The 14,867-nt window shown below is 28.5% G+C and overlaps 1 protein-coding gene across 1 annotated transcript in view; it reads right to left on the bottom strand.

The window, feature by feature from the left end:
* The window catches only part of LOC143197508 (putative receptor-type tyrosine-protein phosphatase mosPTP-1), a 277,664-nt gene that overhangs the window by 208,476 nt on the left and 54,321 nt on the right, over positions 1 to 14,867 (bottom strand). The window contains exon 3 of the mRNA XM_076406044.1: positions 11,567 to 11,690. Within this exon, the coding sequence (XP_076262159.1) occupies positions 11,567 to 11,690 (124 nt within the window). The remainder of the gene's footprint in view (positions 1 to 11,566; positions 11,691 to 14,867) is intronic.

The following is a 14,867-nucleotide window of genomic DNA, read 5'->3' as shown; positions in this document are numbered from 1 at the left end:
TGCTTTTCAATTTCATTTTTAAGGGGCCGACTATTACTTTTTTCTGCTGTGATCAGTCGCTTTTCGTTTTTGGGCTCTTATTGGAGTAATCTAGCGACTTTGGCCTCACTCGGTATATTCAACAGGAAAACAATAGTCGAATAAAAAAGGAACGATTCGGTTTATCAAGGATGACAAACTAAAATACAGATGACGCTCTATTTAAATATAAAGGGATATCTTTGCATTTCATGTTAGTAATATACAAGGGCGGCTTTCGACATATTTACATAATTGCCAATGTCGGTGGAAGTCCTGTATAACAGCGATTACTATTAGCATTTAATTGAATATAAAAAGACCAAGATGCAAATGCAGTAATAGGGTTTCCACAATGCATAAACATTCTGATTTTTCCATCTTTGTGGCAATATACTATGTCGAAAACATGTTGGTTGAGCCATTTTTCCACTTCGTCACCATTTTCAAATCATGTACTAACCAAACCATGCTGAATAGAGCTGAAGAAGTTGTAATCAGAAAGTCTTCTGTCTGGATTTCCCATTAGTATTGCAACAGTGTTTGCGTTTGTTACTTGCTATTGCTGGTCATTTTTGCAGCAATATGTTGCTTAGTTTATTCAATTGACGTCAGTAGACATTTAAAGTATTAGTTTCATTGGATTGTAGTAGTTAGCGATACACTACATCATATTGGTCCCACTATATGTACAGCAAGACTTTATGTCAGTGAATATGTAATAAAAATGAATATCTGTCTCCCGGACTAACCCAGGGTTTCTTGCACTTGAAGTTGTAATGGCTTTACTTTTCAGTGCCAATCACAATACACCATAGAAAACTAACGAATAGTTTTCTTTTTTCAATTGGCAAGCAATTAAGTCGCAATGTTAAAATGGTTCGAAATGTCAATTTGGTTAGTGTGTTAGTGTTAGACATTTTCCCTCCTTTAGGGTCTTTCCTACTACGTGCACTTTGTTAACTTGCAAATAATTGAATGGAAATGAGAGGAAAACATGTGAAAATAGCAAATATTCGCAAATGTTCTCCACTATATATATAGAAAAAGTGCCACATTTTTGTACCTTTCAGATACAGATGAAACTCTCAGGATGTCTATATTTTGAGGTGTATTAAAGGAAAATCTACATTAAACTGGTACGAAATGTATAATATTTAAGATGTTGAACATAAACTCCAGAAAGTTGTAATTTTGGTAATCCAGAAATTTTTTGACAATACAATTTTCACTATATAAGTTAAAAACTAAAAGTTGTATACAAATTATTACCACCATTCGATCGCATATAAAATTCTTTATAATTTCTGTAATATTCATTAACTTGTGAATAAGTAAACATAAATGACAGCAAAATATACGAATATAGCCAAAACCCGCAAATTATCTCAATTATATATATGGAAAATATACCAAATTTTTGCACCTTTAATATAAATATAAAACTCTCAGAATGTATATATTTTGAGGTGCAATAAACGAAAATTTACATTAAATTAGTATAAAATGTATAATTTTTAAGATATGTGACATAAACGGAAATCCACTAATTTTGCGACAATACACCTTTCACTATAAAACTAAAAGTTTTATAGAAATTACTTTACCACCATTCGATTGTACGTAAAAATTCTATATAACTTCTGTGAATTTCATTAACTTGTAGGTAATTAAACATAAATAATAGCAAAAAATATGAATATAGCCAAATATCGCAAATTTTCACGATATATATGGAAAAATTGCCAAATTTTTGCACCTTTCAGATAAAATAGAATTTTCAGAATATACATATCCTGAGGTGTAACAAACGAAAATCTACAATAAACTGGTAAGAAATGTATAATTTTTAAGATATGTGACAAAAACAGAAATCCATACACACTTTTCACTATACAACTTAAAAACTAAAAACCATCATTTCATTAAGAATAAAATTCTTTATAATTTCTGACTTTTATTAACATGTTATTATTTGAACGGAAATGGCAGTAAAAAATTGAAAATGGCAAAAATAGCAAATTTTCAGGAGTAAATATACGGAGAAAGTGCTACATTTTCTAAATTGCTCTGGAATGTATAGATTTTAAGATGCGTGACATAAACAAACTTCTAATCATTTTTAAATATGTACTTATATGTATCATTATATAGTTTAAAAATTAAATACTGTATAAAAATATTACTACTACATGATTCAACCTAAAATTCAATGTTCATTAACCTGCGATTAATTATTGACCTATTGATCATAAATAGGAGAAAAAGTATAAATTTCATGTGATGTGTGAATTTTTAAACATCTGAGTCCAAAAAAATCAGGAGCTTGGAAGGGAATATCAAGTCAAAGCCAAATCTTACCTGTTATTGGTCAGACCGGAAACTTATCTATAAATTATATTTCGATATTGTTTTTTAAAATTACGTACAAACTATCTTACTGTAGGATATTGTTTTCGATTAATGAAACTTAAATACATAATTGGCTGTATAGATCCATTTCCATTATTGACAATTCATTAGTAAAATGGATCCGAAACAGTAGAATATTTATTTGAATACGAACTTTAAGCAAATTAGTTTCCACCTATCGGCAATAATAGAAGTAATTATTTCCAAATATTAATTTTCGAAAATCATGTAAAATCTATTCAATTACGGTAGAGATAACGCACCCTCACATAGTAAACTAAAAATAAACACAAATAAAGCCCTTATCTCATTTCACAAAATAAATCTATGTTGATTTATAATTTAGATCCCCCTTCAGCAGGTATACCGTTAACCTTAACATGCTAGGATGGTAACCCCAGGTTATAAACAGATTTGGGACTCTCCGCATAATATATTCCACATGAAAGCTTTTTCAAATTGCCTGGCATTTAAAAAGAAATGCCACAAAGCTAATCTTTTGACGTGGCCATTGCTTTATAATCCGTAGAGGTATTTTCGGAGACAAAATTTTATGCATATGTGCTGCCAGGGATCAACGGGAACCTAACAAGCGCAAATAAAAGTCCAGGATACTTAAATTAGGAGTTTAACCGACTTCCTTTCGTTTGCTTTTTATGGATTTTTCTGATGCAATCAAAACTCATTATGATGAGTGTTTGCTTTCATTTTATTTGATTAATATAATCCTTAATTAAAATCGACCAGCTGCCTATCGGGCCTTTATTAGCAGAGTGGTGCTCTTTCAAATGTTCTGCCTCAAACCAAGATGATATAAAACACTAAGTATATTTGAACGTTTTACACATTTTTTTTTATTAGTACTTGATTATGGTTAATGACCAATTTATTATTGCCATCTTTATAAAAATCGTTAAAATTCCATCAAATATATTAGCAATTTTCTTTCCTCTTTAATACCATCACAGGGACTTAATTTTAAAGGTTTTACAATACAGGGTGTAACTAATACGTATGTAGCTTGAAAAAAATTACTGAAATGTTCTGTTTTTGTTAGATCTTTCAAATATTCTGCTTCAAATTTACATAGTATAAAACACTAAGTATATTTGAACGTTTTACATTTTTTTAAATTGGTATTTGGTTATGGTTAATGACTAATTTGTTTATGTCATCTTTGTAAAAATCGTTACAATTCCATCAAATATATTAAAGGAAATTAATTTTAACGGTTTTGCAATACAGGGTGTAACTAATGCGTATGTAGCTTGAAAAAAACTACTAAAATGTTGTGTTTTTTTTTAGATCTTTGAAATATTCTGCCTCAAACCTACATAATATAAAACACTAATCATATTTGAACGTTTTACATTTTGTTAAATTGGTATTTGGTTATGGTTAATGACTAATTTGTTTATGTCATCTTTGTAAAAATCATTAAAATTTCATCAAATATATTAGCAATTTTCTTTCCTCCTTAATACAATCACAGGTAATTAATTTTAACGGTTTTACAATACAGGGTGTAACTAATACATATGTAGCTTTAAAAAACTACTGAAATGTTCTGTTTTTGTTAGATCTTTCAAATATTCTGCTTCAAACCTACATAGTATAAAACACTAAGTATATTTGAACATTTTACATTTTTTTAAATTGGTATTTGCTTATGGTTAATGACTAATTTGTTTATGTCATCTTTGTAAAAATCATTAAAATTTTATCAAATATATTAGCAATTTTCTTTCCTCCTTAATACCATCACAGGTAACTAATTTTAACGGTTTTACAATACAGGGTGTAACTAATGCGTATGTAGCTTGAAAAAAACTACTAAAATGTTCTGTTTTTGTTAGATCTTTCAAATATTCTGCCTCAAACCTACATAGTATAAAACACTAAGTACATTTGAATGTTTTACATTTTTTTAAATTGGTATTTGGTTATGGTTAATGACTAATTTGTTTATGTCATCTTTGTAAAAATCATTAAAATTTCATCAAACATATTAGCAATTTTCTTTCTTCCTTAATACCATCACAGGGAATTAATTTTAAAGGTTTTACAATACAGTGTGTATTTATACAACTAATACATGTCTAGCTCGAAAAAGTACTAAAATGTTATGTCTTTGGTAGCTCTTTCAAATGTTCTGCTTTAAAACAACATAATATAAAACACTAAGTAAATTTGAATATTTTATATATTTTTTTAATTTGTACTACTTTGGAAATTTCTTTTGGAAAATTCTTTGGAACAAGATTGAAATTCCATCAAATATATTAGTAATTTGCTATTCTATTTAATACCAGCACGGATAATTAATCTTTTACACTACATGGTGTAATTGGTATATTGACATTTCGCATCGCATCTGATATGTTTGCCTTTTATATTTTATTACATGGAATATTTATGTAATGTCTACATAATATAATTTGCTGGATATATCACTTATCGCTCATTTTTTGAAAATACAATTTTCACCATAAAACATAAAAAATAAAGGTTCTATCAAATCTGTTATACCACCACTGGATTCTATTTGAAACTCTTTATAATTTCTATGTCCTTTATTAAGCTGCAATTAATTGAACGAGAATGACAGCAAAAGAATTGAAAATTTCTAGAATCCCCAAATTTTTACGTATGCATTTTTTTTACCTTTTGAATGAAAGTAGAAGATTCGAAATATAAGTGTATATTGGGGCGTAAAAATGAAAATCCATGCTAAATTACTCTAGAACTCTTAGAAATATAATTTCTAAGATAGGTGACATAAACCAAAACCCCTCATTTTTTGAAAATTTTTGAAAGTATTCAGTGTATAACTTAAAAACTAAAGGTTGTGTACAAATTACTATACCATCATTCGTTTCAGTGTAAAATTCTTTATAATCCCTATAATGTTCATTAACATGTCATTATTTGAACTAAGATGGGAGCAAGACAACTTGAAAATGGCAAAAAGTTTCAAATTCTCACGACTATATACATATATGGAAATAGTACTAAAATAAAACTTTCAATGTACCTGTATTTTAGGGAGAGAAAAACAAAAATTCATGTTAAATTGATTTGTAATTTATAATTTTTAAGATGTGTCACATAAACAGAATATCACTAATTTTTTGAACATTTAGATTTCATTATATAACTCAAAAACTAATGGCTATAAAATAATTAACTACCATTAAATTCAACGTTAAATGATTTAAAGTCCCTGTAAATTTCATTAACTTGCAGTCATTTGAACGAAAATAACAGCAAAAAGATTGAAGTGGAAAAAATTAACGAAAAAAAAACTTAAACCAATCGAAGCTACTATTTGACAGTGGTCTTTACTGTAATTGATGTATTTGGCTCAAGAACTCCATGAGAAATGACCACGACCCTATCCACCATATTCGCCAAACATTGTTCTACTTTAGATCGTTTTTTGGCCGATGCCACCTTAGTTGGTTAGGAAACACTTTCATTTTATGTAAAAATCACTCAATTCTTTATAGCCTTAAACGACTTGAAGTCATACAAGTGGTAAAAATATTTAATGGCGACTTTTTCGTCTTTTAATTTTTTCGAATGCGTTTAAATAACTGAGTTTTGTGTCTGTTCATTCGATTTAACAAATAATTCGATAATTTCAGTATTCATTGTTTATTTTTTAGTAAAAAGTTTTATATATTGAGCAAACTGTAGAGCTACAGACACTCATAAAACGTAGAAGAGAATTCCTTTTTAAATTTTTAACTTGTCCATTTGTCGTTGTTATTTCAGACTAAAGCTATATGGTGACCTGTAAAATTTCACATGATCTCGTCCTTTTTACTGTTACAACAAACGAAATAAAACATATTTAACCTTCTATTTTAAATTATATTAGTTCACTCTATTTTCGATATAATTGTACTGACGTTTTCACTCCAATATCATACTAATTCAGTTTAATACATAATTAAAAAGTACTATAACCTAAGCACGAAGAATTAGAAAATGGAAATAACACTAAGAATTTTAATTAAAGCAGTTTATAGCAGCATATAAAAGGGCTTTAAGGAATGTTTTACCTAATTCTCTAGATCTACATTAAGAAGCAGTTCTCTGTCCAATATAACACTTTATTTTCTTAGTTTCTGTCAGATCTCAACTGTTAACTGATATTAATACACCTCTATATCTCTTGATAAAAATACGACCCTTATATAATGCTGGGAATTCGCTTAAATAAGGTGAAATAATTCGTTAAATTAAAAATAAATTGGACATATAATTGCTCTGTATAACAGTTTTATGAGTCGTGTTGCAATTGACCATGAGAAGTTGAGAAGTTGATGAATTAATAATTCATTGCAGATATATTGTTCTTCATGTTGGAAATATAAATAGTTATTGGCATTATTAAAGGCGTTATTGCCTTAGGTTTGGATGAACTGAAACTCACACATTGAAGAAGAAAGTGACAAAAGATGGAATATCATCAAACCTTACATAGATTCGAAATTATCTGCTTAGTTATTCACTTGAATGAAAGTTTCTGAAAATGGGATTTTGATCCAATACTGAGAATTTGCAAGATAGGGTGATAAAAGTGCAAACAACTAAAGGTGAGTATAGGAGATTGTATTGTAGAGAGTGAGAGATTAATGTGCCTAGATATGTGTGTAATTGTTCGTAAAATCCATGAGCATTTGGTTAAAATGTGTGAAGAGAGAAATAATACTAATATTTTGCAGATATGGAAAATATATTAGGAAGAATGCAGTGATTAAATGTTAAATTATTAAGAACTAGCGACCCGCCCCGGCTTCGCACGGGTGCAATGCTGATACTAAATTAAATACACTACAGAAAAAATATGAACGTTGTATATAAAAACATAGCGGCCCACTCTGACTTTGCACGGGCATAAAATATATATGCCTATGTCACTCAATGAAAACATGATTAAAATCGATCCAGTATTTTTGGTTCATTCATTACTGCCCTTGGCCTGCACGCATTAAATTTGGAGTAAAACAATTCCTCTTCCCCTATACTTACTATGAAGATTTCCTGCTATCTTTGGAATATCTAAATTCATACAATTTTTATTACATTACATATTTTTAAACGCAAATTTTAAATTTGTAATATCTCCGAAAATATTTGTTTAATTTACATGCTGTAAGGAACCATATTGATCTATATTAATTGCACACTGTATTTAAGGTACTTAATTCGATAAGGATTAATGCTGTATTGCTTAAAATAGCTTCGTAAATAAGCCATTTTCTCACGTAAAAAGTAAACAATAAAAATGGTTAATGTGGGTAATCCCTAAAAGATAAACATATACCATCGTGGATTTTTTGTAGACCTTTTTATGGTGTACAATACTGTAGTACATTAATTTGATCTAACTCGTAGAGTTAGGCAGCGTTTTTGCTAATTGCTAAATAAGCCTAAAAAATAGGTTAATTTACGACATCACGTTAGAAACCTCTAAAATTAGCAATGTTGCCTTAGTATATTATGTAGGTATTATACATATAAACCTTCCTCCTGAATCACTCTATCTATTGAAAAAAACCGCATCAAAATCCGTTGCGTAGTTTTAAAGATTTAAAAAGGTAGTAACAGAACAAACCAATAAAAGATACAGTGATATCAAAATGCCCTTACAAGGAAACACTGTACAGAAGAAAACAGTGAAGGTAAATAAGCTCTGAAATGAAAGTAAATTAAATTACTTGAATACAGAATTGTTAATTAGGTGTATTAGGCCTCCAGGGGATACGACAACATAAAAAAAAACGCGCCTAGGACTCCTCCTCATAGGTGGTGAGGAAAAGAGTTCAATGTAAATATAATAAAACAAAACCCTAATCTATAAACTATTATAATTGTATAATTAATTGTAGTTTTAAGTTCTTCTATACTATATTAGATGTAGTATAATATTAAAATGAATTGTATTTGATAACATTTTACACCATCTAAATTGATGACGTGAGTTCATCACGTTAGACAAAAAGCAAAACACATTAGAACCAAAATAAAACAACTATACTGGTTAGTCGGAAGATACTCTCAACTTGATCTAAAATCAAAGAGGTTGATCTATAATACAATTATAAAGCCAATTTGGAGCTATGGTGTGCAAATATGGGGTTGCACTAAAAATTCAAATCAACTAGTCATACAACGCTGTCAAAACAAGGTTCTTCGATTACCAATGCCTATCGCTATGTAACCAATGAAGAACTGCACGATGACCTGGAAATCAAATGGATTTGCGAAGTTATCCAAGATTTCGCCTTGAAACACGAAAGAAGATGACTAAATCATACTAACGTGGAAGCAATACAACTGCTGGGCAGCGCGCAGGATGTCAGGAGATTGAAACAAAGTGTAAACTATAGCTATAAGTTATTATAATTTTATAATTGAGGAATACATATTGATGTATTTTCTCGCACTTGTCTTGCTTGTTAATTAATCCAAGTACATAGGAAAAGTAGTAATAAATTAATTGTAAATTAAGATTGTACTAAGCGTATCTAATAAAGATGTTATATAAAAAACCTGTTTTATTGGACGGACTGTACAGTTTTTCTAAATACTTTCTCCAACCAAAAATGTGGTAGACTTACGCCAACTTACAAACTAAAATATCGCCTAATAATTCATGGCGGATTAATGTAACTAATAATTAAAACGAACTGTGATATTTAGTATTGCTTCAATATGATAACAAAAGAACGATAAATCGCCACGAAATGATAAATGAATCATTTTTATTTCATTTTAATCCTTTTTAATTGCTCTACATTTCTCGGAGACTTGGAATCTTTTAAAAAACGTTCATTCAAAAGTCAAATGACAAATTAACTTACCGCCGTTTATACAACTTCTTATTTTAATGAATCTGAAACTTTTCTAATTGCTGCCAAAGTTAAAGTTCTATGGACAGTTATTTCTTTATTCTAACTAATCTGGAACTAGTTGGCTACAGGACGAATTTCACCAACTAATAAGCACTGATACTCAGCAAAGATTTGATTTTGATTATACTCTTTTTTGTTGCCGTTTCAATCTTAACGGTCAAACAATTATTAAAAATGAAGCTCACTCACTAATGTCTGGTAAATAATTTAAAAAATACATTATTTTGTATCATATGACGTCATTATATAGTTAGTAGATAAATAAATTAGTCTCAAATAGATTGTATAATTAATGTAGGAATTTGTATAAACACAGATAAAACGATGAAGCTATTAAAAAACGCACTGTATTCACCACATATTGCACCTTAGCAGAATAGAATTGGCCCATTTAGATGATCTCCAAAAATGTGTGGCCATTTTGGCTGATTTTTTACAATAATGCTTTAAGTCTTCTAGCAATTACAACATTTTCTAGAAGTTACGCGTCCTGATTGATTTGCCTATCTTTATAGCTTCTGATTATTTTAGTAGCTACTTATATGATTTAATAACATTAACATTTCTCCTTTATAATATAAGTGCTCCTCTACCACTTATAACATAGAAGACAGTATTGTGCTACCACAAAATCTAATAGAGACCTAACAACTAAAATTGTTGATCAATAAAATATTTACCAATCAATATCTATTACTCTTAAAATTTTACTACATTTCAAATAAAAAAAATTAAATTAACTAGTTAAAATCTGAAAAGATTTACAATTTTATGTTCTATTTAATACCCCTCAAAATCTGGAACATTTCGATATATACGTAATATCGATAATAGGCACAGTTATGCAAGTTTACCTTCAGTAAAATTTGTTCTTCTATCACTTATAACATGGAAAACAGTATTGTGCTATCACAAAAACTAAGAGACCTAACAAGTAAAATTGGTAAACAATAAAATAATTACCAATAAATAACTATTACTTTTAACAATCAATTAAAAGAATGAAATTAAATTAACTAGTTAAAATTTCAAATGACCTACAATTTTGAATTCTATTTAATACACCTCAAAATCTGAAATATTTCGATATATATGTAATGTCGATAACAAGCAAAACTATGCAAGATTATCACCAGTAAAATCAGAATATTAGCAGGTAATATATCCAGATATTTAATTTAACAATTATCCATTTAATCAGCATTTAATTAATCCCTATAGGGATAGAGAGAAGCAGATATGTCAATTTTATGGCTTCTTCCTATTAAAAATAATACAACAAGCTGAATTTATGTTACATTTCATTCAAATCGAGTAATTTTAGGAAAAATGTTATACTTTATAGATTATTTAGTGTTAAATGTCATTTAGTATATATATCCTTAAATTATTGTTCAAATATCCTATGGAAAACAATAACAAAAATGAGCCTGTTAAATAAATTTATCAAAAAAATTATAGGGCTTTGGAAAATGGTACCTGGAATTTCAAATTTATTTATTATACGATGAGAATTAAGTCTCTAGATTCCCTATAACTCTCAACATGTATTATTTTTTCACCTAAAAACCCATTTAATAAGGTTAATTAGCTAAATTTTCAATTATCCACAAATTTTAATTATTATGTCCTATAAATAATTACCTTAAAGAACTATAATAAATTAGTTAGTGTTCATCTCCAAATCAGTTTTGAAATATTGTAAGAATTGTGATTTATATCAAAAATATTAATATAAATTTATCAATTAACATTATTGCCATTCAGTCGGCAATGACACTAAAATATTTGAAATTTGTTTACTACACCAAAACTCTAAAACTTATTATTCTTTCAACTAAAAACATATTAATTTACAGACATATATTAAAAAAATATAAAAATAAGTTTGAAATATTGCAAGAAATATGATTAGTTTCAATAAAAATTAAAATATAGTATGGAAAGCAATAAAAAAACCCGGATTCTTTTCAAATAGATTTATCTAGGCTATGTTAGAATGGGTATTAGGCAAATGTATGTTTATTTATGGATAAGGGTGAGAGATAAACGTATACGGATAAGCTGGCAGATCGGATGGATAACAGCAATATTAAAGTAGTTTTGCATGTAGATGGAACTGCTAGGTAATTAGTAACCCAACCTTTATGGTTATTTTTGGCCGTGAATTATGGACTTAATTCTAAAAATAAATTAGTGAATTAACTTACCGGATGACGACAGTGTAGTGGGTTATCTGGCTGAGGTTGGTACCTTTCGGCGGTGCCCATGAAAGGTTGGCGGCGCGAGATGTGAAGAAAGTGATTAGAGGACGACCAGGTGGATCAGGAACATCTAGAAAACAATGCTTATTAAATATAAACAAGTTAATATTAACATTATACGTGTTATGCTTTTATATAGCTATTTTCACTGTTCCACTTTATTAAAAAAGTCTAAAACTGAAACACATATAAATCCTGGTGATGTTTATGACTACCATGTCCTTCCAAAATCAATAAAAATGTGTTATACGGACAATATATACACACGTAACCCTACTTATGAACGCGTAAAACTACAACATACACCTTTTTTACTCTTCTTTATCCTTTATGATTATCGTCTGTTATGATATCTACTGATTGGTCTAAATTGAACATCAATATAACAAAGAAACTGATCAAACAACGCGTATAAATGAAATATAAAGGGATCCAATAAGATACAATTAACTATTGTCGAATATAATATATCAAAATAACTAATTATGACCAGTATCATCACTGCATTCTATTGTATAATAATATTCCTATCCAGTCACTAAATAATTTGATCTCAGTATAAACCAAATAAATAACATTACTCTATACAAAAAATATATTGAACTGTACGAAATATTCATAAATCTAACAGCGTAAGTAGCTTAACTAGTCACAAAACTCAACAATAATATATATACTATTTAGATAAAAAAGCCAATTTTCAAATAAAAACGCCAACGCTTCTATTAAATATACGTTTGATGTTATACAGGACTGATTATTTTTTAATAATTTATAATATTCTATCGACATTCATTTCCAATAAAAATATAGAAAAATATTATATATATAAAATTCCCTTAAAAAATGCCATATATAGTAATATAGTAATTTAGGATCGGTAATATGAAATATTTTAACATCGATGACAATTTCATTTTATTTTAAATACAATTTGATTTATGACATAATAATTTTCCCACTAATATTATCTATCATGAAATAAGAATATATATCATAAAAAATGACAGGACGTTTAAAAATCTGTACACTCAGAAGAAACCTATAGAGAATATCATCGCGATACAATTTGCATACGCTAAAATTTGAGAACATCTATAAAATATTGTTCCTCTGGTGTCAATTCTTGTGTTTCTTGTTACACACATAGAGAAAATGGGAATGTTACACGAAACGTATGCGAAAATTCGTTGTCCTTTTATAATTTTTCTAAACGCATTATTTCCATAAGCTCATTTAATGTATTACCACAAAGTAAATATGCTAATTATTATTTTTAACATATATATTATTATATATAAACATACCTTTTTTATTTTATAATACCACACACGTACCACACAAAAATACATTAAAATATTCATCGTAAGGAATTAAGAATTAACCGACGTCAACACAATCCCGTAGACGTTTGTTTACATTTTATTCGATCGGAAAAAAATTGTTAGCTTGGCATTTACGGCTCATAATCGCAAATAAAATTTCCACACTATGTCAAGACATTCTTGGATGGGCCTACCAACTGCATTTTAGGTAAGAGTCTTAGTATTTATGACCAATTAGAGTAGCCTTACATTGTCTCTAATGTTAGGACGCATGCGTCAACCACTTTTTTACAAACAACGGGAATCAAATAAATCACCATCTTTTTTACTTCAGTTTATAGTAAATTGGTGTATAAACTTTTGAGTTATAGTGCAAAGACAGGGGCTTATTAAGAAGATATTCTGGTAAGTGTATTTGTCTTTACATTTTAATAAAAATTCTTTTGTCTTTTGTAACAAATACTTTTAGTTTTGGATGGATGGGTATATATCGATATATTTTTAATTTTTTAAATATTCATATAGTTTTATAGCCGTATATTTTTACGTATATATAAATATCTTAAAGACATTTACAGGTTTCCATTTATACATGAGTATTTTTTGTAGCAAGGCATTATTGTTTTTCCGTTTCAAAATGCCCATATAAAAATCAATTTTATTCATTGGCATGGAAAACCGGCTTATACCTATCGAATTTGTTTCTTTTCATATAAGAATATGAAATTTGTATTGTAATATTTTAGCAAAAATAATCTGGACGACGTCAGCGTTTTCTTTTTTAGTTTTAAGCCGCAATCTCTGGACATGTTATTTTCAAAGAGTGAGGTTATTTTACTTTAAATTTGTTTTATAAGGTTTTGATTGAATGTTTAATAGGTATAACTGTGTAATAGGTTGATCACATTTTGTGGGATATTTTATATCAGTTATATTACAGTGTTTTTTTTATTATATACCTATTTGATTAGAGATTATGATTTATTTTATTTATTGGTACATTACAGGAAATATTAGGTACTATTAAAAATGTTTACTGTATTATAATAAACCAAATAGCTGGTAATTAACTAAATACTGTTAACTATTATCTTAAGGTGTGTAATAAATACTATGATTAATGGTAATGATATCTCACACTGCTGACAGCTTTCCTAATAATTAATTCAGAATAATGAAGAAAAGGAATCCCGGTAAAAAACCAACATGGAACAGCGTTAGCTAACGGAAGGGAACTTGTAAACTATAAAGTGCAGAAACGTTTACTTGACACGCATTCACGTATTTCCGGTTCTATTAATTTTCCAAAATGTATTATATCGGTTATGACAACCACTAAAACAATATTCCATTGTTGACGTATTTGTTAGGTAAATTTGCAACACAAATTTTTTATTTAAATGACATAATGGCATAAGAAAAAATAAATATTTTGTTTTAATCTTACAGGTTAGGATAATATATTTTGGATTTAATATTTATAGGACATTTTTTAATTTTTATTGATCTAAATATGAGTATTATTATTATTATTATTATTATTATTATTTTATGTATGAAATATAAAATATTTGCGGGTATAGTTTTTGAAATTCTGTCGAGCTCTATATCTAATATAGGTTAACTTAAGACTTAGGCACTAAGAAGGCTATGAGAAAACCGACAATAGCCTAGGGGGCAGAGGGTTTGTGAAGAAATCTCGCTTGATCTGGAGGATTTTTTTATCCGTAATGTTCGATCAGTTAGTTTTAAGGCCGTTCTGGATATAATTTCTGAGAATGGAGTTTTGATATGAATGATGTATGTATATGGGAGGGTGGCTAGATGCAATCTGGCTTGCATATGCGTCAGTATGTTTGTTTCTTGACGTTTCCATGAAGACGACACTAAATACTTGTTTGAGCCGAAGGAAATTTTTTCTA

Source organism: Rhynchophorus ferrugineus, unplaced genomic scaffold (assembly GCF_030347505.1).
Source record: "Rhynchophorus ferrugineus isolate W39M unplaced genomic scaffold, kcgeb_rfMv2 rfM5, whole genome shotgun sequence".
NCBI lineage: Eukaryota > Metazoa > Arthropoda > Insecta > Coleoptera > Curculionidae > Rhynchophorus > Rhynchophorus ferrugineus.
The sequence above is the reverse complement of the archived record's forward strand: the minus strand, read 5'-3'. Positions and strand labels throughout refer to the sequence as shown.